Raw genomic sequence first — 26,919 nt, forward strand, 5'->3', positions numbered from 1 at the left:
CGAACGAGGAATCGCTTGCCACAATAACGATTCTTATTCAGTCTACTCCTTATGCAAACTAGAGTCATAATTTACACTGACATGGGTGGAGTATATCTTCTTGGACTTATGATTGACCTCGACGGTTTCCACCGCATGAAAACCACATTGAAATATTCCCCCATAATATGTTAGACTTGATCAAATCTATTTCCGCAATTACTCAATGAATACCGAAAACACTTATACAGTGACTGCCGACTGCCGACTAGGTTGCTTCAATCTTCCAGTTCACCATGTTCTATGTTCAACCCTCCCATCGATCGAAATGCACCACTGGGTCCAAGCCCGGACAGGTTTAGTTTATCAACCTGCAAGACACCAAAGTGGCTCCATTTCGACGACGGACCGAGTCCCCGCATCCTAGGCTCCAGTCTCCACACCCGTCTTGCTAAAGGATTTGGAGTCTGGACACCGGCGATCTAGAGATGTTTGAGGGCTTCAAACTCGATAGCGGTCTGGACATGCTGCCTAGCGATTCAGAAGCCGATAGTCCTAACGCCCCGTCTGATTTGCTTGGGCCAACTGTGGACGGTCTGCGGGTCAGCGAACAAATTATCGGTACGATTTCTACTTATGTATCCTGGCTATGCAAGCCGGCATGCTAGATCCATAGAGGATGATATCACCACTGGACCGTGGTAGCGTTCTCGCGGCGCTAGAGCTGACGAGAATGCACCTAGGGAAATTCAAGATACAGTCGATCTATTGCTTAAGTTGTCTCGCAGTATAGTTCGGCTTATATCTTGAGGGTGTTGCGTTTATGGAGAGAAACACATTTTGCTTGATGATCGATCTGCGATCCCCAACCGGGGGTTGACATACGGGGCAGCCAATAGCAACACCGTCCGGTCAACTCGGTCTCCAGGGCGACCGGTTACTGCCATAGTATTGCCCCTGTGTAACATGATCTATTCGATTCAGCTCAGTGCTCACGATCCTATCGCAAACGAAGGTCCTTTCAACCCATTGTCGTCCACAAGAAACTTTTCAAGTCGCCTTTCTAGAAAAAGTCAATCCCCTGATGACCATCTCGTTTCATTGAACTCGAACAACGGTGAAACAACAGCTACACCAGTATGGCAACTAAGACGCTTGAGGCTCGTCTCAGGCATCTGTCTGTTCATGATGAGAACGACAGGCATGAGGGAACCATTTCACACCAGAAGTCCAAGGTAGGTCCGGTTTAAGTAATCCTTCCAGGCATGCGTTGAGGGCACAGTTGATGATAGAGAGAAGGATACAGCCACCAGCACACGTTCATCCGATTGAGTCGGGCCGCCGGAAAGCTCCAGGTCTTTCGCTTCCCAGATGACTCAAGCCAAAAGCGGACAATCACCTCGGCGAACTCGAAAGCCCCTCTCGGTTGTTTTGACACAAATACCTAATAAAGCGGCCAAGGCGGAAAAAAACGACATCACCAGTATCAAGAAACAAAGCACAGTCGCCAGCCATGTCATCTCCCAAGTGGCCCAAGCCAAAGGCGAGGAACCCTATTCTTGGGATCGACAACCCTTCGCTGTGGTCATTGTGTCGCAGAAATCATCAAATATAACGTCCGAGACAAAAGAACATCATGTTGGTGATGCCAAGCGACAAAACACCGTCGCCAAACATGGCGCTTCCCAAGTAGTTCAAGCCAAAGGCGGACGACCTCTTTCCCTGGTTCGACGCACTCTCTCTACATCCAACGCCACGGTGAAGGCAGAAGAGCACCCCATTCAGATTATCACACAACCCGTCCCCAAGCTATTCCATCTAGGCATGTTTGAGATTGGCAGGCCCCTAGGAAAGGGAAATTTTGGACGGGTATATCTTGCACGAGAGCGACAGACCGGGTTTGTTTGTGCGTTAAAGGTACTACACAAGGATGAGATCCAACAGGGAAGAATCGAGAAACAGGTGGCTCGTGAAATTGAGATTCAGAGCAATCTGCGCCACCCCAATATCCTACAACTATACGGCCACTTCCACGATCGGAAGCGAATAATCTTGATTCTCGAGTATGCTGGCAAAGGGGAACTATACAACCATTTGCAGAGAGAGAATCGTTTCCCCGAGTGGATGGCAGCTCAATACATTGCACAAATGGCGAGTGCATTACGATATTTACATCGCAAACATGTCATTCACAGGGATGTTAAGCCTGAGAATATTCTTGTTGGTCTGCACGGAGAGTTGAAGATGTCGGACTTTGGCTGGAGTGTTCATGCGCCAAGTGGGCGCAGGCTCACGAAGTGTGGAACACTGGACTACTTGCCTCCCGAGATGGTCGATCCGAAGAGATACGAGAAACCTTATGATGAAAAGGTGGACCTATGGGCCCTAGGGGTTTTGATGTACGAGCTTTTGGTTGGAAGCGCACCTTTTGAGGATACACCTGTTATGACACAGCGGAGAATCGCCAGGGGGGATATGACGATTCCTTCTTTTGTCAGCTCTGAAGCCAAGGACCTTATCAAGAAGGTAGGTGTCTTCTCCAAACAGGAACAACGAAGTACTGACTATGTTCTAGCTACTGGTGGTTGATTCGGATCAGTGGATTTCTTTGGAACAAGTCCGACAACACCCCTGGATTGTCAAACACTGCGAGGGCGCGGAAAAACAAGATGATAAGTCCAGTCGAGTTATTAGTAGACGGTAGCTTTAAGTCAATGCTATCAATAATATTCCAGCCAATGACAGTAATACACCGGATGTCTTGTTATGTCTGCCTGGGAGTTCAAACCTTGGACTTGTGGCTGAAAAAGGAAACAGGGGTCCCCATATTCTGTCACCGCCCCGGAGCCACTCGTAAAACGGTAAGAGTAAGACACCTCCACTTCCCGCCGCCGTTAGCTACGGGGACCATAATAATCCACTGCTGGGCCTAGTCTCAGCCGTGAGAAATAGTAACCGATAACCAATATGCTAACCAGGCTTCCGTCAGAACTATTGGATGCGATCATCAGCCTAGTAAGTCAGTGCCTACTTGAATCTCGTATCAATGGCTTATCATATGAAGATCGCTAGCCGTAGGGACCTGAAGCGCCTTTGTGAAGTCTGCACGCGGCTTCATGATATAGCCATTCCACATCTATACCAGTCTCTTGTTGTGTCCGCCCCCGAGCTATCAATAGAGGAGTTAGTTGCGACTTCGGAATCTATACCACGGAGATACTTGAAATATACACGAGAATTTGGCTTCAGTGTTCCAATCCATGAGCGAGTCGAAGCCCGCTGTGTCCACTACGGGCCAATGGACACTTCATGGATGATGCTGTACAGGATGGACTTGCTGAAGTTCCTTCAGATGATGTGAGTGTAAACTTTGACATTATGGGCGGTGAGGATATAGACGAGGGCCTGGAGAAGGTGAGTGCTTATAACACCGGACACTTGAAAGTACGACGATTGATAAACTAGTGCAGGATCATCCGGTGGACCCTCTTGCTGATTTGAATTCTGCGTTGGGTTCTCTGAGGCTTCCAGATAATCAACTGCGGAGTTTTCGGTTCGTATCGCCTTTCTCACTCTGGGTAATCTACTTACGTGATTGTAGGTGGGAGGTAGGAACATGTATTCCAGAGGCTATATTCTGCGGCAACAACTCTTTTCTTGGAAATCAAAGACAGATTCAATCAATTACCTTAATTACAGATGGAGAATGTGCTGCAAGTCAGAACGCGCAGCACTTGGTGAATTTTGTCCAATTCAGAGAACTACAGTCCCTGGATTGGAAGGGTTTGAGCCGATATTACGACTTCGAATCTGTCCGAGAAAGCATCAAATACCATGGTCATCAAATCAAATCACTCACTCTTGACCTCTTGAACTGGGCTCATGCGGAGAAGATCTGGGCCGACGGATTTCGTCAACAAAGTCCCCAGCCCGCAAGGGTTCCGGACAATTTCTTCTCGCAAAGAGTGCTCAATATCCACCCTGGAGACCAGAAGGTCATATTTTCGTCTCTGGAGAATCTTCATTTGTCAGCTGTTTCTTTTGAACATACCGATATGGAAATGGCCTATGCTTTCAATGTCGAACACCTAAAGAGTCTCAAGTTGCGGAACTGCCCAGGATCACTCGACTGGTTACGAAGGCTGCTCAACTCTGGAAAGCCAATGAAACTGAAATCTCTCGAGTTGTCTCTTGATCTCGGTAGTCTCCAGAAAGATGCATACATGTATATCACGGAGACAATCTGCGATTTCATTGTTCACGCTTCCGATTTAAATTGTCTCTATTTGATGCTCCCTGAGCCCATTGACTGGACCGCTCTCACAGAAAGGCTGTCAAGCCATCGTCATCTCAAGCGCTTTGTGATGCACAATCTAGTGGATAGAGGTGGTCAAAACCTCATTGATGGAGACATACCATGGCCGTTGCATTTGGAACATATCATACAAGGAAAGCAATTGGCTTGCTTTGGATCTTCCATTCCACCTAGAAACTTGGTATGTGTTGATCACAGATCTTGGAATCTATATGAATTCTAACAGAGTACTAGGCCACCCACTTGCAAAGAATGAAGCCAAGGCCGTCCTGCAAATTGGTACATGTTAGGACAAGCGGGGTAGTCCTTGATAGACTAATAAGCTCTGGGCAACCGAACTGGTTCTCTGAGTCTCTTTATACTTATAAGTATGGCAAAGGTGAGCTGATATCCCTGATTGGAGGACTACAGCCAAGGTGCATGCAATGGAATCTAAAGTCGGAACAGATCTGCCCTACCAACCCGAGGAAATATACGATCTCGCACAGTGGGCATTCAGTGCTGATGGACTTCCAAACCTCCAAGTCCTCGCCTGGGGAGACTTTTCATATAGAGGCCGCTATTCCAAATCCAATATTCTGCTTTGCAGATCCGACGATGGCTATCAACCCCTGGCCCCTTTCAACACGGTCCCTTGGGGTATTCTCCAGGACAATCTAGATATGCTGGCAGCCTGTCCCCTGGACGACATCCTGGAATGATTTCGACGCTTCTTGCCCATGCAATTTGGATCCCGCAATTATTTTCACTCTTCAAGAAGCCTGCTGTCTCGACCAATAGAGATTGTAATGCTACTATCTATTAATAGAGAGCTGATACCGGGCATGGAAGAAAAGCAGGAAGAGCCCACCGGAAGAGTGTGGGTATCTCCGTAATTTCCCGAATGAAGGAGTCCCAACCCTGAATGATAACCTAGGTTGTGCAAGATTGCAAGGCGGCACGCATGGCATACCAACCATAAGGACGGTCTACTTAGTCCTGCTAGGCATGCCTGCACTACTAGTGGTTCTAGGCCCAAGTACACCGGCTGCTCGTGGTAGGGGTAGTAGTAGATGTGACAAATTCCCGGTTCCGGGTAGTTTTAGGCTCCCTGTTTTATTTATAAGCCCGTACCTTTCACTTCTCTGCATTCTGATTCAGATAACAGAAAAGGAGGCTATATTGCTTTAAAATTAGTTATTTGGTGGCCGACGTCCTTCTATATAGATCATCCCATATCATTATACTCGGTGATTATCCAGGCTCCCCTTGGTGGTTCTGGTAGCAAGCCTAGAGGGCAACCATTATTGCTTGAGTGCCTTCTGTACAATGTTTGGTTTCCTTGTAACCGTATTCCCAACACCACCCGAACACCACCACCGTGCGAGGATCTTGAAGGCAGACACGTTTCTGGACTGAAAGTCGAAAAGCTCTGTCCTATAGATGACCAGTTTGTTGCCATCATGATGGGCTAAAAGAACGCGACCATGTCGCGGACCCATGAAGGATAATAGCAATACCTGAAACAAAGGAATCAGTCCCGGGAATTAGATGGCAGGATAAACAAACATACGGGAGCCATAACATGATTCTCATATGTTCCAAGACCTTTGATCATGATTTGGCAAATACATAGTAGTTCCCCGCGCGTGATCTTATCACTTCCTTGGATGTCATTGAGAATCATGCACTTAAGCCAGGGACCGTCAGGGACTTTGGAAGCGGATGTAGCACGCCAGTTGAAGTGATAGTCATGTTCCCAAAGATTGTAGTCGAAGTTACCGGGTCTGTTGATCCTTTTAGCTTGCCCCTGTAGAGAAGTGCTCTTATCACATACTGCATGAGCTGAATATGATCATTGGGGTTTTCCTGGCCCGCTATGTCCATTAGGTAGGCTCGGAGATACTGATAGATGTCTTGTGCCCAAGCTATCGGGGTGCAGAAAACACCCCCATTCTCATCAAAGGGAGGATACTCCTCTTCGGGATCAGGTTGCGGTAGTGTGCCCATGTAAGGCTCGAAGAACGAAGATTGGGATGGAGGCTGTCTGTCGCCGTCAAGGCGCATCGTACTGACTTCTACATGGTGAGCTCCTAGATCACCCGGGGTATACTGCGTAAGAAAACCCGATGCCAGGGACCTCTCAATCGCCGTCACAGCATCTAGACGAGCCCTGTTTTCGGTAGAGCAATTCATCGTGGTTGGAGCCTAGAGGGATTGCGGTTCAGAACGCAGTTGGATGATTCGCTGGTTGAGGCAGTATTGTTTACCGCCTGCGAAGCCGCTTTAGGATTATTAGCTTCAGCTGGAATTTTAGGGATAGGACCGTTCAAGCACGCAATGAAGCATCTTGGTCTTGCTCTGCTTGTTCTACATTCTTCTTGAGATTGGATCAGGATGGTGTCAAAGAGCAACGTTGTGACAGGACCATGGTACATGGGAGACGGTCACATTATAAAGCTTGAGGATTCATTGGCATTAGAGGATGGATTTTGTTTCGTGGTGGTATAGCGCATCCAGTACTCCGTACTCTGCACGAAAGCCAGGATAAGAAGCGATAGGAGATTTCGGTCTGATGATTGCTCTATTTTCATCAAGGGAAGGAAGGATGGCGGGGACTAACGGCTTAGTGACGGGCTTTATACCGAGGTTGGCAGTACTGCCGTGAGGGCTGAGACGGCAAGTTTCATGGGTGGTACGTAAGGCTTGCGCGGGGGATTAGATTAAACGTCTTGGCTGGCGAGGAATTTATGCATCTTGCATTTGATTTCGAGTGCGATGAGGATAAAGGATGATGGTGTTAATAAATGGGAAATGGAAGAAGGATTAACTCGATGACCTTGGGAATGATCACTACACGGACGGAAATTGTATCCGTTCGCTAGATATGTACTATGTAGGAATGGCATGTCTGTAAATGACGACAGGGGACCAGGGTCTGCGGAGTTCTACCCTATTCGAGTAACCTTCCTCGACTCCCGTTCGTTCCTGGCTAATCGGGATTGATACCTAGATACCTACCCGTTTCTCGGAGATGCCATATCGACCTAATCCCCTCGGTGTTATGTTTGATACTATTGAAATGCTGTTGCCATGAAGTGCTGTTGGTCCAAATTATCGGCATGAATCTGAAGATCTTTGGTAATTCAGTTATTCGCCTTTCCTACCAGATTATCACGTTGGCTGGTAGGAACCGCAGATAATTGTTGACATACAAGGACTGACTAGCATTTAGCTATGGTTTTTAGTCGATAAGTCGTGAGATGCTTAAATAATTCATGGAATCATTTGTGGCAAGTGAGAACCTTATATTAAACAACCAACAGTATATCCAGATGAGGTTGCTCGCTGAACTCTGTCTGAATAAGGTCATCATGAGCTTTTTGATTCCCCCGTTGACGGCTGCCGCTCCAAAGCTTCTTCAAGATTGGACCCTGGAGTTTATCCAACTGAATTTCTAAGCAAGGCGCTCGGTCAAACCTGCTACAAAATACAGGCTCGGTGAAACAAACCGACTCGGGGCTAGGGAGGAAGATGATGTATTGATGGACATGCTTGGTTTCCCCGTTGGGTCGGTGGGGACGGGAGCGTCTCACGGAATCTCACGAAACGCGCGTTGAAGGAAGCCGCTGAAGAACTGGCCACACTGCGGCCAAACTCTAATCAGATATGCTTCCGTTCATCATTGATGATCCAAAGGACGGAGACCGGCGCGGTGGAAAATATTATAACCATCATGCTCATGGCAGGCAGGTAATAAACTGTCTGGGTGGCCACCGTTTCTCATGGACGGCTGGCTGGCTTTGCCTCCCATGGCGTTAGGCTCTCCTCTCTTGTCTTTCGCATATGTCCAGATATGTATTCTACCTGCGATCCGGTCCATATGCAGGGGTCTGATTGCAGTCCCCCGCTGATGTCACCTGGATCCTCTTCGTACAATGCAGGCCCCGGCATTCTGGCTCTCAACTGGGCGGCGGCGGCCACCGCGGTTCTGGTCATGACCCTAAGAGTCATTGCCAAGCTGCGAATTCGGCACTATGCTCTGAATGACACGGTCATGCTATGTGCATTGGTTTGTCTCCGGTTTCTTTATCTCTGGGTAGTGTTAATGTATGTTAGGTACTGGCTTTGGCCGCATCGGTTATGATCACCTTGGCCATCGGACATGGTTATGGGCAACACTATCAGTACCTGAGCCGTGCGAACCAGGTGCTGTCTCTCAAGTATTACACCGGTTTCCAATGTTTGTCGATTGTCGCCACTGGCTTTGGGAGAGCGGCTTTTGCGCTCTATCTATTGAACATCCTCCGCCAGCAGAGATTTATATGGTTCCTCTTGTGGGTCATATTCGCGCTGCAAATCATCATCAACATTGTCTCCGTGATCACCATCCTTGCCCAATGCAAGGATATCAGCTCCATCTGGGACACAACTGTGATCACGACATGCTGGGATCCAAATGTCGATCGTATCTACGCATATGTACAGTGCTGTACGTTTTCTGGGTCTGGTTTGTTGCATTGCTCTGGAAGGAAACTGATAGATGTGGCATAGCGATCAATACTGCAACGGACTTTTTCCTCGCCATCTTCCCGACATATACCTTCTGGAGCCTGAGCCTGCAGAAGCGCATCAAGATCAGCTTGGTAATATTGATGAGTTTGGGCCTGGTGTTAGTATACCACCGTCGAGCAATCGACACTCTGGCTGGGCTGACTAAAATTCTACAGAGCCATGGTGGCCTCGATCATGCGGGTTGTGTACGTGGATTCCATAGCCGAACGTGGCGACCAAACCGCAGCAACAGTGAAGCTCTCCCGATGGGCTCTGGCCGAGTGCTATCTGGTCATTGTCACAGCCTCCATTCCCTGCATTCGGTCCTTGGTTATCGCGTCAGTCCGGAATATTCACAGCGACAACCGTTCGCGGGCCAGAAAGTCACTGCCCAAGATCAGTGGGCCAACTCCGGATCGAGCAGGATTCAGTGCTTGGACGGCTGCCCAGCAGTCCCACAGCCGCCGGCGGGAGAGTGTAGAGTATATTCTCAGCAATGCCGAGCTGGTCCGGTTAGAAGGGGGCGGGATCCCGAAACGGATGGATGTGATGCTTATCACGAATGACTCGAGCAGCACCAAGAGCCGAACCTAACATCGGGGAGTAATGCGTTATGTTATGTAAATATATCCTGGTTATGTATGATGGAATTCAAAATATAATGTGACACGGATCATCGAGAGACCCAAGCCTGAGTTGAAGGACATCTACAGATCATAGACCCATCCAGTGGACACCATCTCCGAGTTAATGGCTGGGTCGATCCCCACTTCCCCGGCCGCCAATGAAGCTTGGCTGGGGACCAACAAGGTCATGCGTAGTCATGCTGTCTTTCCCTTGCCATCCATCACCCATGGTCCAGCATGAATGACAGCAAGGGGGTGGCCCTCGGCTGAGGTAATCCTGCCCGGCTTCAGAGGATTCGGAGGAACCGGAGGAAGAATCAAGGCGAGCGGTTATCCGTGGCAATCTCCAACAGGCTTATCGGCGACACTGCCGAGGGCCGAACCTCTTTCTTACTTCTTAAATGCCTCTCCTCCCCAACCAGCGGTCTATCTGGCTCACGGACATTTCTTTCTTTTTCTCCTCCATTGGACCTTTTCCCCTCTGTTCCCCGTATTTCCTTTTCTCCGCCCCGTTCTAGCGACCTCCTCCTGCTGTCTTTGGCCTCTCCCCGGATTTCCCCGCATTGTCGCCATGCCCGTCTCCTCACGTTATCCCCCGGTTCAAATTCCGGACGTTGATGTCTGGTCTTTTCTTTTCGAGCGGGAAGATCGGGCTTTCCCAGACGATAATGGTATGTCCATTCTCCATGGCACTGGAATTGCGTCCATATCGAGGAGACGTACCCAATCCATTGATGCACGCGACCGGTTTATTTCTCCGCTGACCTCCGTCAAGTTATCTACCAGGATGCAGACACACAGCGATCGTATACCTATCAGCAAGTCAAAGATGCAGCCCTTTCCTTCGGCAAGGGTCTCAAAGCCACCTTCGACTGGAAGAAGGGAGACGTGCTGGCCCTATTTACCCCCAACAGCATCGACACCCCGGCCGTGATGTGGGGAGCTATCTGGGCCGGCGGCATCGTCTCCCCATCCAACCCAGCCTATACAGCTGAAGAGCTGGCCTTCCAGCTGAAGAATTCCGGTGCCAAAGTCCTGATCACCCAAGCACCGCTTCTCCCGGTAGCCACGGCTGCCGCAAAAGAAGCCGGCATTCCCGAGGACCACATCATTCTCATTGGCGACCAGCGGGATCCGCAAGCTCGAACCAAGCATTTCACCTCCATCCGCAATATCTCTGGGGCCACACGCTTTCGCAAGACGAAGATCGACCCATCCCGCGACCTATCTTTCTTGGTCTACTCCTCGGGTACGACGGGCGTACCCAAGGGCGTGATGCTCTCCCACCGTAACATTATCGCCAACGTCCTCCAGCTCTCCGCGGGTGAAGCAGGCAATCTCACCTGGAATGGTGGCGCAGACGGCAAAGGAGATCGCGTTCTAGCCTTCCTTCCCTTCTTCCACATCTACGGTTTGTTCCTCCATCCTCCAGTCCATTCATAACTCAATACTAACAACCCACCCAGGCCTGAACTGCCTCGTCCACCAGACTCTATACCAAGGCTACCAACTCCTGGTAATGACCAAGTTTGACATCGAGAAATGGTGCTCCCACGTTCAAAACTACCGCATCACATTCAGCTACGTCGTCCCTCCCGTTGTCCTCCTCCTGGGCAAACACCCCATCATCGACAAATACGACCTCTCCACCCTCCGAATTCTCAACTCCGGCGCCGCCCCCCTCACCCAAGAGCTCGTCGAAGCCGTCTACGCGCGCATAAAATGCGGCATCAAACAAGGCTACGGCCTCAGCGAAACCAGCCCCACAACACACACCCAACCCTGGGAAGAATGGCGCACGAGCATCGGCTCCGTCGGTAAACTCCTCCCCAACATGGACGCCAAATACATGACCATGCCCGAAGACGCCTCCGACCCCGTCGAAGTCCCCGCCGGCCAAGTCGGCGAACTATACATGCGCGGCCCCAACATCTTCCAAGGTTACCACAACAACCCCTCCGCCACCGCAGACTGCCTCACCCCAGACGGATGGTTCCGCACCGGCGACGTCGGCTACCAAGACCCCCAAGGCAACTTCTACATCACCGACCGCGTCAAGGAACTAATCAAATACAATGGCTTCCAAGTCGCCCCCGCCGAACTAGAAGGAATCCTCCTCGACAACGACGCCATCGACGACGTCGCCGTCATTGGCCTCGAAAGCGAAGCCCACGGCACCGAGGTCCCGCTCGCGTACGTGGTCCGGAGCGCAAAGAGTCTCAACTCGGGTGTCGACGGCCCTCAAGAAGCAGCAAACATCGTGAAATGGATCGACGCCAAAGTCGCATATCATAAACGGTTGAGGGGAGGCGTGACTTTTGTAGACGAAATCCCCAAGAGCCCGAGCGGTAAGATTCTTAGACGCTTGTTGAAGAAGAAGGCAAAGGAGGAGGGTCTGGGCGTGGGTGCTGCTGGGCCGAAGGCTAAGTTGTGAGGCAGACCTTCATGCTTTTCATACTCCCTCCTTTCTTTTTTTTGTTTTACTTTCGGGTTAATTGATCATGTGAATAAAATCTTGTGTAGAAGGACGTTGTACATAATTACATCTAATGATGGTATTTATCATGGTTTGGGGTGATGATATATATTTTGTGGGAATCGAGATCACGGAAGCTATATCCGCGGAGTAGACTGTATTATTCGGATTTGTGTGGGTAAAACTGACTGATCATAAAGTACACGTTTGATGGTCAAACGTGACAAATAAGTAGTGCTAGGTAGATAGGTAGGTAGGATATTCGATCGATGGAGATACAAAGTGATATGTATAGTTTGATTGATGAAATCCATTTATTGCAACTAGGTACGGTCCCAAGTACACTTACCCGTTGAACAGTGTTGGGCCAACTATCAACGGCATCGTAGGATAGACAGTCTACATAATTACCACTAGATCTGTCAAGTCTGTTCTCACAAACCAAATCGCTTCACCATGCCTTCGACGTTTTCACCATCCACCGCATCGATCTTCTCCCGGGCCACCCGTTCAACGGCCTGATCGACAGGCTCCTCGCCCTCTAGTAGATCATACCAGCCATCTGTGTCATCCCGGGCGAGCAGCTGATCCGCGACAATTGCCACGTCCTCCCGAGTCACCTTACCCATGCCCTTTTTGGTCTTGCCTAGGTCCACCTTGCGCGTCGCCGATGTATCAGTCAATGTCCCCGGTCGCAGATTGATGGCTTGCAGGGGCCGCGCGGCGCCCGCAGCAACAAGCTTTTTGCGCTGCGCTGCCAGCGCAGTCATGTACTCGTCTGCTTCGAGCTTGGCTTTGGCGTATGCAGGTAGGACGTTGTAGAAGACGTTTTGCAGTCCGCTCCACTCGTCATCGGCGATCCAGGTAGGCTGGACTCGCCGACTACCGAGCCAGGAGACGAGGAGGAATTTGGTCACGGTGGGGTGGGCAAACGAGGCAGAGAGGAAGTGTTTGGCGGCGCGTTCGTCGATAGCAAAGGTACGTTCGGGACCGCCTTTCCCGCCAGCGCCTGTGTTTCAGAAATGGGACTTGGGGTTAGTTTGAACGTTATTTGCATGGGGTTTAGGTTGGTTGGTTGGTTGGATGAATGGATTTATGGGCAGATGTGATGTGTGGATTTGATCTGGACTTGCAGGGAAGGATGCAGATGGCCTGGTATTTTTTGGCTGTGGGGGTGGTTTCAATCACAACCACGGTTGCATACCTGCCGACCACACTACATAGTCCGGGGAAACGCTGTCTAGGATCTTCTTGGCATCGGCGTCGCTCTTGACATCGTCCAAGCTGGAGAGGAGGACGTTCAGTTTGCCTCTGGTGCCTTTGCCCAGGGCAACGATCTCATTTTCGTGCTCTGCGTTGCGGATGACGCTGGTGACGTTCCAGGAGCGGGCGAGCAGAAGCGGGGTCAGGTGCAGAGCCACTTTACCATGGCCGCCTAGGAGAAGAACCTGCATTGTGGTGAATCAATTGATGGATGTGCTGGATAGATTGTAGATAGATAGATACGGTGCAGCCTGGATGAGTTGGAAACTGATCGCGATGTCATGAAGTTTTAAGCTTTGAGCTTTGAGCTTGAGCTTGTGCGGAGAATGGATTAGTAATGCCGAGGGGTTACACGCCGAGGCAGCAATGGCGTCATGTGGTCGGCCAGCTTCAGTTTCTACGGGGTTCAATGCAGCCGGAAAGTGTCACGCCCTGCAGGCTGCAAACGGGTCGCTGCTGCTCCTACTGAGGTCGTGCACAATGTCTTAGGCGCTGCAAGGAGGGTGGGATCCCATTGTCTTCTGATCAAACATCTCCATGGCAGCCTCCGTTTTAGATCTGTCTGGCGATGCCCCTTGATAAACAAAGCGGTGGTGGTAGTGGTGGTGGTGTACAGGTGGTGGTCGATCATATGGGCCTTGAAAGCCGGTTCAAACACTGGAGTCGCTCGGCAGTCAGGGCGCCCATAAATGATAAAGGAGGATTTTCCACAACCAGGCACTTGCCCAGGAGAGCCCAACCCATTTCTTCGTGCTGCTGAGCGCAATAATACTCCGTGGAGTCCAGACCAAGAGCTGGAAGGATATGAAAGGACTTGGATTCGAACCCCGCTGCGAGGTGAAACACCGGCCGATCGGCTGGAAAGGAGGCCTATTTCCGCGCAAAGCTTGAGCAGCGACGATTGATCGCAATCCCAGTCGATTGGGGGGGATTGGCTCAACACGAAGTCCGTGAGAAGAGATCGATGCCCATAATGCCGGAAATTATTAGTGGTGTTTCGCTGGGACCTTGGGTGAGATTAGTCAGTCAGACTTCCCCTCATGGATCTCGGAAATTGAATTAATTAACGGAAGGTCGAAAGGACTGATCTGGATCCTCGGGAGGAGTCGAAGAATCTTGGTTGGGCGCTGGTCCACCACCGGCAGCGATAAATCAGCGTGGGAGTTGGTCAACTTGGCAGCGCGGCCTCTTTGTTTATACAGGGGACGCGGGATGGAGGAGATTAATGACTTCATGATGATGTTGCCGACCCTTGGATCGCGATGGTTTACCCATTGGATTGATTATTATTGGAGAAGAGAGCACCAACCGACGTCGTGCCTGTGCCTGTGCCTGGGCTTGTGCCTGTACCTGAGCCTAGTCTCTGTCTGTGCCTGACTTGTACCGAGTGAGTGGGCGGAGATAACCCGGACCCGTTTGCACTTTGCACTTTTGTGTCCCGTCCGGCCAGCTATCTACCTGGAAATGGCAAGTAAGCAGGCCTCCCACTACTAGTACCTAATAGTATTAGTAGCACCTATCCCACTTACTCCGTACTACTAGTATTTAGTGTATAGTTTCCGTACCACTGGGCGTACTATTCACTAATCACAAGGTGGCCTAGTAAGGGGCATCCACCATCACCGGCAGGAAGGCTGGCTGACGGGCGACCGTCTCTTACCCTCTTACAGCTTACTTACTAGATACTAGGTACTTACTGACCTGGGGGAAAATCCATCCTCCCGCTACTCCGGACTGGGTGAGGCGCTTCTCAACCGAGGATCATAGTGTAGGGCGGTACAATACCGTATTCAGGGCCATAGACTCCCGACTGAGTAGGTTCGACTATTCAACGGCTGTCATTTCTTCCCGAGACACACTCAATCAATCATCACACTGGCTCTGCCGTTCGAGTCGCTACAAGCCTCCACCAGATTTCTCAGATACATTGAGAATGGCTAACGCGGAGTCAACAGATGACGTGTTGGATCTTCGATGACAATGCCCAATGGTTCATGAAATTCTGGACCTTGCAAACCGGTCCACACCAACCAAGAGAATCACGAACCACCTCGCCTAGTCCGTACAAGAAACCGGTTCCCAGAGCCCCTGCTTAGTAACCTGGACGCGACGAAGGTATAGAGTAGGCCACTACGACTACTGGCTATTTTCTACTTGGTTCACCAGGATTATGTCCATCTTGCCTTGCTGATGCCCCCGGATGATGGGCGAGTCAAGTTACGCCTCTTACTTTTCCCCAAGGAGGGGTACGCACTACTTTATGCAGGTTTGATGTTGCACTGGTCCCCTCTGCTCCGGACTCTATTCGAGGCCGCAGCCATCCCTGTATCCCTCTGAAGGAGGGCTCCATTGCGGAGCACTTCGTATGCTTATTGCTTGGATCTCAACTAGCTGCATAAAATACATGTCCACGCGGGATGACTGCACGCCATGTACTCCGACTTCGTCCGCGAGTCTATCAAAATGACCCGATAACCGTCTACTAATGCCAATAATATCAAACACTCGCATTCAAGCAGCGTGGGGACGACCATCGACCCAGTCATGATGGATCATGGGATGCCCGACGGCAGTCGAAGTGATCGTCCCGCTCGTCCAAATTTCCGGAACCCCTCTAGCGGTCCTGGGATAAAGTTCAAAAGGCATGAAACAGCATCCGATAGACAGGTCATATTTCGCGAGGATAAAGGGGTCCAGCTCAGCTGGTCGCTTCAGAATGTGCCCCGGATCTTTTGATTGCCTCATCCAGAGGACCACTGGAGGCAACTGTTGCTTCACTAGATCACACACTGCCAATGAATTGTTCGAGGGGCGCACATCACACAGTAAAGGGTGCCTAGAGCTGCTCGAGATCCCGAGGACTTATTGAGGCTTAGGCTTCAGCCTTCAGCCCCGGATCGGCCCACATCCCGCGAGACGCGGTCATAATAGATCATACCAATCTGCTTCTGCTTCTCATCGTCCGGATTGGGTTTCGGGTCGAGGTGAATGGGAAGATGTGTTTTCCTCGTATTGACACGGCGATATAGCCATCAACATTGCACATCTATAGTGGAAGCTCGGCGCGAAAGCGTTGTCATGGGGCAGGCAGTCCCAGGGACGGACGATACGGTATAGGGAGGTAAGGTACCCGACAGGACCCAGTGGCAGAGCTCCATCCGATTTGCAGTTCATTCATCGCGGGTGGAGCCTGCAAGGGGCATTGGGCCCTAGTCCGCGGTACGGTAACGGTATGGGAAGGCGCATCCATGGTTTCTGTGACAGTTTATTATTCTGGACAGTGGCCTGTCTGTTTACTGTTATGATCCAGGCACCAGAGCAAGTGGATCCAGTCGCTCCAGCAAATAACCTTGTTGCTGTCGGAGGGGAAATGGTAATGCGGTCACCCCCGGTGACAATGATGGGATCAGCTCGAGTCGGTCTTCATCAGTCCATTCATGCAGATTTCATTCATTGTCCGTATATGCGGAGTAGATGGATAGTATCGGCTGCAATGGGAAAAAGAAAGCAATGCGGCACTGAAAATTCGGACTGCAGGAGGGACACATTGAGATGGATTAGAAAAGCCGGCCAGCGAATCTCGTGTCGATCCGCTTTTCTCCAGGACCACCGGCGTGGCCAATGGGCCCCAATAATGCGCTTCCACTCACTGGACTGGTCCGTAATAATCACCCAGAACAATTGTTCATGGAAAGCCCAGGACGGACGGAGTTGTAGTAAAATAGGGACCGGGAAAAAAAAAAAAAAAAAAAGAGTGACGATCGAATGGAATCCAGATCCCTTCTCTTTTCTATCGTTCCAATCCTTCCACATTGATCATTTCTTTTTCCTCTTCACCTCTCATTTCTATTCTTTTCTTTTCTTCACTCGGATTACTTCTCGTGTCGCCGACACTGTCTCTCCTTTTCCTCCTCCCCCCCCCGTCAATTCAATTGCGCTTTCGACCGTCGACTTGAACTATCGACGCGATCCATTGCTTGGGGGCCTCCACTCGATATCCGGCCGGCCTCAGCATCGCTACTCGAACTCCGCTCCCGCTGTCGACGGTGCAGCCACATTCCTTCCCGGCTCATGCAGACGCCGAATCTGTCCAATCCGACCGATATTAGCATCTGCACTTAGTACATTCTACTCCTCAGCCATTATTAGTATTATTATTATTATTATCCTTCTTTCCTCACGCGCGTTATCGACTTTAACCCAGCCCACCCTGCAAGCTACGCCCACTATTGGCATCCTGTCGTCCCCGTGACTCTGGCGCTCCCAGGGGATGACTGGTGATTTGGAATCGCATCCATTGCCCTAGCTTTTCCACCATCATCCGTCTCCGACTCATTCGTTCGTTTCCCCCCTGTTCCAGTCTTTGCCTGGTAGGTCCATGGTCCATCCAGCATCAATCAATTGTGCACGACCTACGGATGTCTGACGGGTGTGATCTTACACAGCATTGCGTCGGTGTATGTGTCGGAACGACTGCCACTCCTTTACCCGGTGATTCTCTACAGTCGAACATCGATCTCGCAATCGCCTTGCCCGTTGCTCCACACATCTGTCCAACACCACAATGAATCGATTTCGCAAGACTAAGAAGGAGAAGGTGAAGGAAGATGGCGAAGGTCCCGAAAGCAGCTCCGTCAGTCTCAGCTCTATGCTATCGAAGAAGACCAAGAAGGAGGAACCCGAGGAGAAACAGGACTTCGACCTTTCCAGTGCATTGCCCTCGACTGATGACTTTCGCACCAGTCTTCTGATGCCCAAGTTATCGGCACGATTCAGCATGCTAAGAGAGCAAGATGACCCCGAGTCAATTATCGGCAAAGCTAGCGACGACAGCGTTCTCTTCCCTAGACGTGCCTCGCGTCTGAACCTCTTTGGCCACAATCCAGGCTTGTTGGCCGATATCGATGAAGTCTCTCTCGACAGCCGTCGGCCATCCATGGCTCTCGGGCGCACACACTCACTTGCATCGGATAACAACGGCTATGGCACGGACGACGACCGCTCCCAACAAGGGAGCATCATGAGCAGGGCTCGTCGGACTGAAGGAAACAACTTGTTCGGTGGACGGCAAAAGGTGTACAAAATTCCCTCCAAGACGACATCCTCAACAGGAGAATCGAACTCTGGGCGCATGGGTGGCCGGGCGCTCTATGAGCACGATCTGACCATGTCGGCTTTTCAACGACTAAAGTTAAATGAGCGCGAAGAGGCGGCGATGGATGAGACACAGCAGGATAGCCCCTCTCAGGAGTCAGAAGACGCACTGTCCAATTTTGGCTCCACGAAGCGGACGACCTTCTCTTCGACTGCGTCTGGGCCTACGTCGAATGCCCGTACATCAACTGCGGCGACATCTTTCGATGAGCAGTCGTTCATTGCGCCCACGTCGCAATTGGAGACACATGTTTCCTCGTCCAAACCACCGTTACCCGGCATGGCCCCAGAGCGTGGCTCGGTCAAATCCCGCCGGCTTTACGGACAAGGATTGGCGCAATCGGCTCAGAACCAGCAGACATCGACCTTGCAACGACTAGAAAGTCTTAGCCGCCAGCGCGCAGCAGCCCCAGAGTTGCCTCCCCTGAGCCGCGCTTTTTCTAGAAGCGCCACGAACTTACGCGACAGATTGCAGCCACTCACCATTGCCGAACCCGCCGCCACTTCCCGGCCGACCAGCCCTCCATCGGTGCCCAGGTCGCCAGAACACTCGACCAGGCTCAATCCCAGGGAACCGCAAACTCAAGCGAGGTCTGCGTACGGAGCCCCTCCGCTGAGCCCCCCGGCTAGCGAGCATGAAGATAAAGCCCCCTTGATGGCCGCTCTACACCCCGAAGACCTCGGGAAAGCCACAGCATTAGGCCTGTTTAACAAACCCAGCAGCATGTTTGACGAAAGTCAGTTCACACGTCGTCAAGTACAGATGCACCAGGGAAGGGACACGCCACCCTTGACGCGACTTCCACCGCTCCCCGCTCAGGCTATTCCCCAGGAGCACGCTGGCCGTGCAAGAGGGCTATCCAACACGAGCTATGTGTCCAGACCAGGCTCTGCATCTTCTCATTATAGCGAGGCCCAACGCCCAGGGAGCCGGTCCGTTGTCCACGCCTCACCTTCAAGAAATCCCGACGGAACGTTTTTCTCAAACATCAGTCCCAGTGACTCCGAGGATGACAGCGGTGCTTCGCGCTACACCACGGACGAGATTCATCCTGCTCTTCGGCCCGAAACCCCTTCCAAGCCATCTACGCCCACTAGCGAACACCGGAGTCCTCTGCCTGAAGTTCGATACTCGGACCTTGGGGATCTGAAGCCTATCGCGGAACACGATATTGTCGAGAACCGGCCCGAGCATGATGATCTTCCTGAGAAGCCGGATTCTCCCACCCTGGGACCGGCCGGCCTGGGTCTCAGCGGCCTCGTCCGCACTCATCTACGATGCAACAGCGATAGGTCGTCCATTTACCCTCCTCCTTCTCCAGGCCTCCCCCCGAAGCCCACCGAAGCTGAGACACCAGAAGAACCCGCTCTACAGCACCACACGGGCGCGCAAAACAGTTCAAACTGGCAGAGTGAGCTTGTATCAAGACATAGACGTGAAGGGAGCACCGAGACACAGAGGGAACGCGAAGAATTTGCCAACGAGCTGGCAGAGAGACGGCGGAAGGTGCAGGAGAAGCTTCGGGGATTTGCAGAGGGCGAGAGCCGGTCAGCCAGTCCGGTCTCAGGCCGTCAGACTCCGGATTTCACCCCCAGCAAACCCGGCAATGCCTTTTCCTTTCTGAAAAACAAGTCAAGCAAGCAGCATCTGTTCAACCGACAGGAGCAGAAGAATGCGAGGGGCTTGAACCTGGCCAATGCATCTACTCCTGCTTTGGTGTCGGAAGACTCGTGGCGTGAAGAGGAGGAGCGGCCATCGTTCAATTTCGCAAAGCACGCCAACTCGAGCTCTCCCCATGTCGCGACTGAGAGGTCCTTCCGGTCTAAGATGTCCGTGTTCGGACGCAGCAGCCAGGAGGATTCACGCGAGTCCAGCCGGAGCCGCGGTGCCTCTCCACACTCCAGCTTCCGTTCTCGCCGAGATCGCTCAACCTCGGATGCGTCTGGCCGTTCCAAGAGTCGCACGCGACGAGACCGCGAGGGTCTAGAAACCCTCGAAGAGGTCGCTCACGGTGCCCATAAGCCATTCGCATTCCCCGATTATGACCACCACGGTTTGGCTTCCGTCCCTTCTTCCACCCGCGCCTCTGCCGAGGTCATGGAGCCGGTCATGTACGATCGGTCTTCCTCTGCCGCGTCTGGAAGGTATCGCAGTGATAGTCGATCGGCTGTGTCGAGCTTCCACGAGCGCCCCTTCTATCCTCCAGCTCCAGCTGCCAGCACGACCTCGCTGATCGGTGCTGCCCCACGGCCTTCCCCCATCGCTCCTTATTCCGCAAATGCCACACCACCCTTGGAAGACATGTCTCAGGGCCACTCCCTCACCCCAGTGCCTACCAACAGCAGTACCAACACCGCGCCTCCCCAGCGTGCTCTGGGAAACAACGGTCTTCAGAAGCGGATGGTCAGCAAGGCGCTGATCTCCGAACCCCGGTTCGTCTCCTGCACCTCGAATGTCCCAACGGTTGGCCTTCCTCCCGGTGCAAGCTTGAGCAACGGCATGCAAACGCCACCGATCCCGCCTATGAACCCTCGCCGTCGCCGTCAGACTACCACGCAGACCATCCTCGGTGCCCTGAAGGGCGAAAGACACGAGTCGCAGTATGCTCCGTCTCTGGATGCCGCCATGATGGAAGAAATAAGCAATTTCTCCGATGATGGCGAGAAGCGGCCCCGATCCCGAGCCCGGCTGCGCAAGACGTCTAGCGAGGGGGGCAACCTGAATGCAAAGGCTCGACAGCAGCTTCAGCAGCTCATGGCAGAGGCGCCCCCTGCCGTTCCTTCTTATCCCCCGCCAAAGATCCCCATGGATGGCGGGATGTTCTAATCCTTCCTCCAAACCCCTCATTCGATCCTTTTTCACTCAGCCCTTCCTTCACATTTCCTTTTCCTTTTTTCCTTCCTTCATTACCGTTCTCCGACCATGATGTATTACTCGATGTCCTGAACCAGCATTCTGCATTCTAATGTTCGATACCTCTCGTTTGGAATTCTCGCATACATCATGATATACCAACAGCGTTACGTTGAGCGGACAGGACATGACTGTCATCTTTTTCCTATGCTTGTGTGATCCATTCTTTCTGTCTAGCGATTTCATTGTGTTATATCCAGATTAGAAGACTCCTATAATCAGATAGGTAATAAGCAGAAAATTGACCATAATTCGTTCCCTACATGATTTCGATGATTTGAATAGCATTCCTTGATCTCCTCTCCGCTTATAAGACAATTAGCTGTTCCTCACAACCTCCTTCTACTCATTCTCCCCCCCCCTCTCTAGAATCACACAAAAGCTCAGCCCCACCAAGTAAGTGAACCCGGTCACTGAAAGAATCGCATCGTTCACCCCTCGCCCTGCCAACCACCTGGTACTATACTCACAATACGAGAGCGGGGATCACGTGTATCACTCAATCCTCGGCATGCAGGTATTCTACAGCCATGAAAAGCAACATGTAGATGAACATGATACTCCCTTTCCCTATACTCACACAAAGAAATAGAGGTTACATACTCATATAGACGTGAATTTTGCTCTACGAAATGCACAAAATCAGATAGTCAGTGCTAAGGCCCGTTTTCTTCCCTACTTAGGCCATGATGCCAACGATACTAACATGATACGCACCCCCCCTTCAAATGATACGCAGCTAAACCCCATCCATGCGTTGCAGTGAAGGAGAAGAAAACGACAAAGCTTTGTTTACTTTCTATCTACTAGAAAGGTCACCTAGTTCACAAATTCTCTCTCTCTCTCTCTCTCTCTCTCTTTCGTGTTTCCCTTCCCCATCTTCCTTGATATCGTGTTCTCCTTTCGAATAACTTTGAAAGCGAAAAAATCTCATCTCGTTCGTTCATCGTTCTTGCTGCTATTGTTGTTGTTGATGGACTTTGGTCTTTCACACGTCATTGCATACGAAACATTCTGAACTTATCTTCCTTGCTATTTTGTGCCGTGAAGCGAAAAGAAAAAGCTGGTGTTGTACGCCGGTAGAGAGAGAAACAATACTAGTATGCAACGACGCGGTTCCTTCTGCACGTCGGAGTTGCCTTGCTTCGTTGAATCGTTGGATTGTTTCTTTTCTGTGTCCCGGACGGGTGACAACCTGATGGGACCGAATATTCGTCGGACGAGGTCTTCGGACCCGGTCCTGCCTTCTTTGCCTCAGGTGGATGGCTCTGGGGAGAAACGCAAGGTGAAGAAAGCGAAGTCGAAGAAGAAGAGTAACAAAAGTAAGAAGAATAAGGGTAAGGGGAAGAGTGTCGGTGGTGATGGTGAGGTGGTGGGTGTTGCTGCTGCTGCCCAAGAGGAGGTGGTGGTGAAGGTGAAGGTGCAGGTTGAAGGGGATTGTGGTGAGGGTGTTGAGAAGGGCCAGAGTTGTTCACCTCCGTCTTATGCCAGTTTTGCTGGGGATCAGATTGTGGACGAGAAGACCAAGACTGCGTCGGAGATAGCTCATGCTGCTTCCCTGAGAGAGCGCATCTTGGCCGCGCTGAGTGTCTCGCGTGGTGATGAGCGTGCTGGTCCGTCCGGTGCGAAGGAAAGACGTGACACTGATGCATCGGCTACCAAGGTTCAGTCGGGCGGTAGTGGTATCGACAATGACCGCACTGCTAATGCTGCTGAGGGCAGTGCGAGTCCTGAACAACGTGCTGCAGCAGATAAAAACCCCACCGCTGGCAATCCGAACCCTGATCCTTTTGCCTCGCTCGCGGACGACTCTTCGGAAGGCACAGTCCGTCATATCTTGGGTGGTCTCGATATGGGCCACGACTCCTCTTACGCTGACAGAGAGGCCTTGCTTTTCTGTCAGGTCCACGGACGCCCACTCTGCCGATTTGACCCGTATTGCTGCGTGCATAAGCCTCTGACAGGCTGCGGCTGTCCTCCAAAACAGTCGTGCTGCTGTCTACATCATAGCGGCGATTGCTGCAGTTGCTTGATGACTCGCAAGGCGGGTTTGGCTGAAAATGATGCTGAGACGCCCGGTAATACCGATCAGGCTGTCGTTGACGGTGATGTGGTGGCCGCGGAAGGCAGCACTGCGGGTGGAAAGAAAAGTAAGTTGGATTTTGATGGAACAATTTGTTCGTGATGTGAGACTGACAAAATGCCAGACATGGATGACAAGTTTATCGGCGTGGAAACACTCTCATCGCATTTCATTCAGCTGTATGAGAGACGTGATCTCTGCGACTTTCATTTCCTTGTGAAATCGAGCAACGGAATGTTCCACCCCGTCATAATCCCTGTTCATGTCGCCGTTGTGGCCCGAAGCCCGCTCATCTCTGCGCTTCTACCGACTCCGCTGTACCGGCAGGGACATCGCGAGGTTATTGCTGTGCTCGGCGATCAGGTCAATCTGATCCATGGCTTCGAACACGCGGTCCGTAGCTTGTACGGGATGCCTCTCCTCCAAGGCAAGCGGCTCAGGACTGCAGCCCTGGCAGTGCTGGGGTACGCTGAAGAAACCCAAGGATCATATCCATTCCCAATCAACATCGCCATGGTTGATCTCGCCTTCTCGTACGCCGCATCGGGAGCTTTTCTACAAGTGAACAGCATTCTCGAAGCCGGTGTTCGAATGGCGTTGACCCTTGTTGACTGGGATACAGTCGAACCAATCTTTCATTTCGGTCTCTGCGTTGACGACTTCTCTATTACCTTAGAGGATAGTGTCACTCCGCCAGACTCAGGGGCCGGCAACCCAAGACACGTCGTGACTCGGAGCCGGGAACTCAGAGAAATCTGGGCTCCGCTGCTGGTCAGGGCTGCGCTGGGTTTCATCGTTGATAACATCGATTCTCAGTTCGTCTTGTACCCTCGAGCAGTGAGCATGTGCATTCCGAATCGTATCCCCGAGTATCTTACGGCTGTGCCGGGAATCGCTCGATCAACGCCAAACAGACTGCCGAGACGAGAGACTGTGACCATCTCGAGTGTCCTGCTCAATCTCCCATATAAGCATCTAAAGGACGTCTTCAAGATCTTGACTGAGCGTCGGGTACTATCGAACGATCTTGCCCAGACAATCATTGTCGAGCGGGAAGCACGGCGGCTGAAGGGACTGCGAGCATTGGTCAAGAAAAGCGAGCTGATCGACTCGGAGATACCCAGGGAAATCAAAGAGCTGGGCTATCAAGAGCTTCTCGTGTCCAGAAGTGTTCACTCCGAAACGGAAGGCCCAGAGTCCGTTACGATGGAGATCAGCTTGGAGAGAGAATGGACTGGGTTGGAGGTATCGGAGGCCACTGCAAGCCACACCCTCTCTCCCAAGTGAGAGGGAAGAGAGGGTGTGGCTACGACTTCCTTCTCTGTGTTGTTTGACTTTGTGTGAAGCTGTGGGGGTGAAGAGGTTCAACAGAAGAGGTTCAACAAACGATGGTTGGTAGATGGTGATCGATAGGGGGGATGAGAGGACCAACACAGAGAGGAAGAAGAAGTGTAAACAGTGTAAACACCAGGGGCGAGCGGTGAGTGACAGCAGTACAGTGTGTTTTGATTTTTCTTTTTCGTTTTCGTTTCATCTTGTGGAGGATTTCTCTGTGCGTGAATAGGACTTGCTTGCTTGACGAGGCGTTGCTGGATTCACTGGAAGAGGTGCATGTGGTCATGCGGACAGGATTATCGGACAGTTGTATTTGTTCTGTTTCTGCACGGGTTTGTTAAGATACCAAGTGGATATCATAATCAGGTCATTTCATTCATGCAATGGAAACATCAAATCATGTACAGGTGCCATGGTTCACTAGTCTATCCTTCTATGCCCTGTCTGCCATTCCTATACCAACCGCTACTCACCAGGAGCTTATACACGGCCAATCTTGTCGGGGAATCCAAAATCGAGCCGGAAAGGAGGGAAGACGAAACGCTGGAAAGCATCCTTGGCGGCCAGATCGTTCGTGTATTTGGCAATGGTAGCCATGTCAGTGTCATCAAGTGCAACCAGGTTGCGGTTGCCCTCGATACGAGAAGGGTTCACAGACTTTGCAAGTACGGAAGAACCACGGCTGACTATAAGGCTAGATTAGTGGTTTTTTCCAGGCAGCATTCGATACGGGGATACATACTATGCCAGCTCAGAAGGACCGTGGCGGGATCGACACCCTTCCTCTTCGCAACCTCTACGATAGGCTCTGCCGTCAGCAGCGGACTGCCCGTGCTTCCGAGAGGGCTGTATGCTGTGACATGGATGCCCTTCTCGTTGCAGAAGTCGACTGCCTCCTGCTGGGGGAGACAGGGGTGGTTCTCAATCTGGTTGACGGCTGGGACCACGTCGGAGTTGGCGAGGAGCTCCTCGAGATAGGGCCTGCTGTAGTTGCAGACGCCAATCGCCTTGGCCTTGCCGCTCCCGACCAGCTTCTCCATACTCTTCCAGGTGGTCACATGGGAGTGGTTAAGATGCAGGTCCCGAGAACCGTCTGGGAGGGTCGGGATGTTGGGGTGGTTCCCTTTGCTGCGTCAACATGTGCATTCTCGTATTCTTTCTGGCTGGGGACTCACCATTAGGGTTCATGGCAACGGGCCAGTGGACCAGATAGAGGTCGACATAGTCTAAACCCAGGTTCTTCAAGCTCTGGTCCAGACCCTCTTCCACTCGATAGTGCCATGTGCTCCACAGCTTGGTGGTCACAAAGAGGTCCTCTCGCTTGACGACTCCAGAGTCAATGGCGGCCTTGATGCCCTTGCCGACTTCACCTTCGTTGCCATAGGCAAAAGCGGTATCGATGTGTCTGTATCCCACCGAGATGGCGTGCGCCACGGCCTTTTCAACCTCTCCGGGACCCGATTGCCAGGTTCCTAGACGAAGATTAGCTAGAGCTTTCTGATGATTATCAGGGAAAGTAGTGACATACCGAGTCCGAGGGCGGGAATTTCAGCCCCGGTGTTCAGCTTGAAGCGGGTGTCTGCGACGGTAGTAGTTGATCCCATTTTGGCGGTATATAAAGAGCAATGGATTGGACGACGAATGCAAGGTCTGCGCGAGGGAATAGAAGAAGAGAAGAGAAGAGAAGAGAAGAGAGTAAAGACGAAGCGAAGGGAGGAGGGAAAAAGAAGAGAACCCCCACGCGGGGCATTTCCCCGCTATTCGGACCAAATGGGGCCGAGTCACTTTCTCTGCCTCGCCTTCTCTGCTCCGAGTCAGGTTTTCACAACTCCTCTCAAGTCATTTCCATCAACAAACTCACTATCTCCATCTATCTCATCAGAGCTACCCAGCTTCATTGAACCTCCTTTGTGTACCTCAACCGTTCACACGCCGACTGGCAGAGTACAGGAGTAAGCCAACTGCATCCCTCACACGGCGGGAAGTTCAGTGCTCCAAGAGTCGATAGCCGTCGTTTCGCGTCACCACAGCTCCACTCTCAGGGACACCGAACCAGAACACGCAAGTGACTGCAAATCCGACCAGGCTCGATGGTCGATCGTAGGAGCGTCAAGTGATGATCGGATCAAGATTAGGATCAGGCACAACACTGGCCAGCGACCATGACAATGATCGCCTCAATGACTCCCCCTGCCAGGGATGCTGCAGAAAATCCCAGTCCCGTCCAGACTGCAACTTAGC

The 26,919-nt window shown here is 51.6% G+C and overlaps 11 protein-coding genes across 11 annotated transcripts; 8 read left to right on the top strand and 3 right to left on the bottom strand.

Annotated features, from left to right (window-relative positions):
- Window positions 1–979: 979 nt before the first annotated feature.
- BO94DRAFT_524536 (aurora family serine/threonine-protein kinase) lies at window positions 980–2,683 on the top strand (the record flags this gene model as incomplete). The annotated part of the gene is made up of 3 exons (XM_025610272.1): window positions 980–1,214; window positions 1,279–2,505; window positions 2,555–2,683. Exons 2-3 carry the CDS (start codon window positions 1,351–1,353, stop codon window positions 2,681–2,683), a joined length of 1,284 nt encoding a protein of 427 aa, XP_025463784.1. The 5' UTR covers window positions 980–1,214; window positions 1,279–1,350.
- A 228-nt stretch (window positions 2,684–2,911) lies between these two features.
- Window positions 2,912–4,995, top strand: BO94DRAFT_524537 (uncharacterized protein; the record flags this gene model as incomplete). Its single annotated transcript, XM_025610273.1, has 6 exons — window positions 2,912–2,994; window positions 3,044–3,393; window positions 3,450–3,532; window positions 3,581–4,475; window positions 4,529–4,673; window positions 4,742–4,995. Exons 2-6 carry the CDS (start codon window positions 3,289–3,291, stop codon window positions 4,993–4,995), a joined length of 1,482 nt encoding a protein of 493 aa, XP_025463785.1. The 5' UTR covers window positions 2,912–2,994; window positions 3,044–3,288.
- Window positions 4,996–5,479: 484 nt separating this feature from the next.
- On the bottom strand, window positions 5,480–6,822 carry BO94DRAFT_627427 (uncharacterized protein). The gene is made up of 3 exons (XM_025617424.1): window positions 6,111–6,822; window positions 5,847–6,060; window positions 5,480–5,793 (listed from the first exon to the last, which is right to left on the bottom strand). Exons 1-3 carry the CDS (start codon window positions 6,467–6,469, stop codon window positions 5,578–5,580), a joined length of 789 nt encoding a protein of 262 aa, XP_025463786.1. The 5' UTR covers window positions 6,470–6,822; the 3' UTR covers window positions 5,480–5,577.
- Window positions 6,823–8,186: 1,364 nt separating this feature from the next.
- BO94DRAFT_500132 (uncharacterized protein) lies at window positions 8,187–9,412 on the top strand (the record flags this gene model as incomplete). Its single annotated transcript, XM_025609407.1, has 4 exons — window positions 8,187–8,345; window positions 8,393–8,765; window positions 8,828–8,945; window positions 9,004–9,412. Coding segments are annotated over 4 exons (1,059 nt in total), but the record flags the coding sequence as incomplete, so codon positions are not given.
- Window positions 9,413–9,862: 450 nt separating this feature from the next.
- BO94DRAFT_524543 (acyl--CoA ligase) lies at window positions 9,863–12,027 on the top strand. The gene is made up of 3 exons (XM_025610274.1): window positions 9,863–10,124; window positions 10,229–10,864; window positions 10,920–12,027. The coding sequence occupies exons 1-3, from the start codon at window positions 10,025–10,027 to the stop codon at window positions 11,885–11,887; spliced, it is 1,704 nt and encodes a 567-aa protein (XP_025463788.1). The 5' UTR covers window positions 9,863–10,024; the 3' UTR covers window positions 11,888–12,027.
- Window positions 12,028–12,232: 205 nt separating this feature from the next.
- Window positions 12,233–13,460, bottom strand: BO94DRAFT_538761 (uncharacterized protein). The gene is made up of 2 exons (XM_025612554.1): window positions 13,134–13,460; window positions 12,233–12,938 (listed from the first exon to the last, which is right to left on the bottom strand). The coding sequence occupies exons 1-2, from the start codon at window positions 13,381–13,383 to the stop codon at window positions 12,364–12,366; spliced, it is 825 nt and encodes a 274-aa protein (XP_025463789.1). The 5' UTR covers window positions 13,384–13,460; the 3' UTR covers window positions 12,233–12,363.
- Window positions 13,461–15,730: 2,270 nt separating this feature from the next.
- Window positions 15,731–16,208, top strand: BO94DRAFT_474732 (uncharacterized protein; the record flags this gene model as incomplete). The annotated part of the gene is made up of 2 exons (XM_025608525.1): window positions 15,731–15,897; window positions 16,076–16,208. Coding segments are annotated over 2 exons (300 nt in total), but the record flags the coding sequence as incomplete, so codon positions are not given.
- On the top strand, window positions 16,182–17,600 carry BO94DRAFT_231386 (uncharacterized protein). The gene has a single exon (XM_025606299.1). It carries the CDS (start codon window positions 16,425–16,427, stop codon window positions 17,442–17,444), a length of 1,020 nt encoding a protein of 339 aa, XP_025463791.1. The 5' UTR covers window positions 16,182–16,424; the 3' UTR covers window positions 17,445–17,600.
- Window positions 17,562–21,521, top strand: BO94DRAFT_524551 (uncharacterized protein). Its single transcript, XM_025610275.1, has one exon. It carries the CDS (start codon window positions 17,757–17,759, stop codon window positions 21,171–21,173), a length of 3,417 nt encoding a protein of 1,138 aa, XP_025463792.1. The 5' UTR covers window positions 17,562–17,756; the 3' UTR covers window positions 21,174–21,521.
- Window positions 21,522–22,077: 556 nt separating this feature from the next.
- Window positions 22,078–24,630, top strand: BO94DRAFT_568752 (uncharacterized protein; the record flags this gene model as incomplete). Its single annotated transcript, XM_025614701.1, has 3 exons — window positions 22,078–23,085; window positions 23,305–23,410; window positions 23,468–24,630. Exons 1-3 carry the CDS (start codon window positions 22,363–22,365, stop codon window positions 24,628–24,630), a joined length of 1,992 nt encoding a protein of 663 aa, XP_025463793.1. The 5' UTR covers window positions 22,078–22,362.
- Window positions 24,631–25,003: 373 nt separating this feature from the next.
- BO94DRAFT_538763 (putative glycerol dehydrogenase) lies at window positions 25,004–26,443 on the bottom strand. Its single transcript, XM_025612555.1, has 4 exons — window positions 26,207–26,443; window positions 25,854–26,150; window positions 25,421–25,801; window positions 25,004–25,364 (listed from the first exon to the last, which is right to left on the bottom strand). Exons 1-4 carry the CDS (start codon window positions 26,280–26,282, stop codon window positions 25,159–25,161), a joined length of 960 nt encoding a protein of 319 aa, XP_025463794.1. The 5' UTR covers window positions 26,283–26,443; the 3' UTR covers window positions 25,004–25,158.
- Between the last annotated feature and the right edge of the window lie 476 nt (window positions 26,444–26,919).

This window comes from Aspergillus sclerotioniger (assembly GCF_003184525.1).
Source record: "Aspergillus sclerotioniger CBS 115572 chromosome Unknown BO94scaffold_30, whole genome shotgun sequence".
NCBI lineage: Eukaryota > Fungi > Ascomycota > Eurotiomycetes > Eurotiales > Aspergillaceae > Aspergillus > Aspergillus sclerotioniger.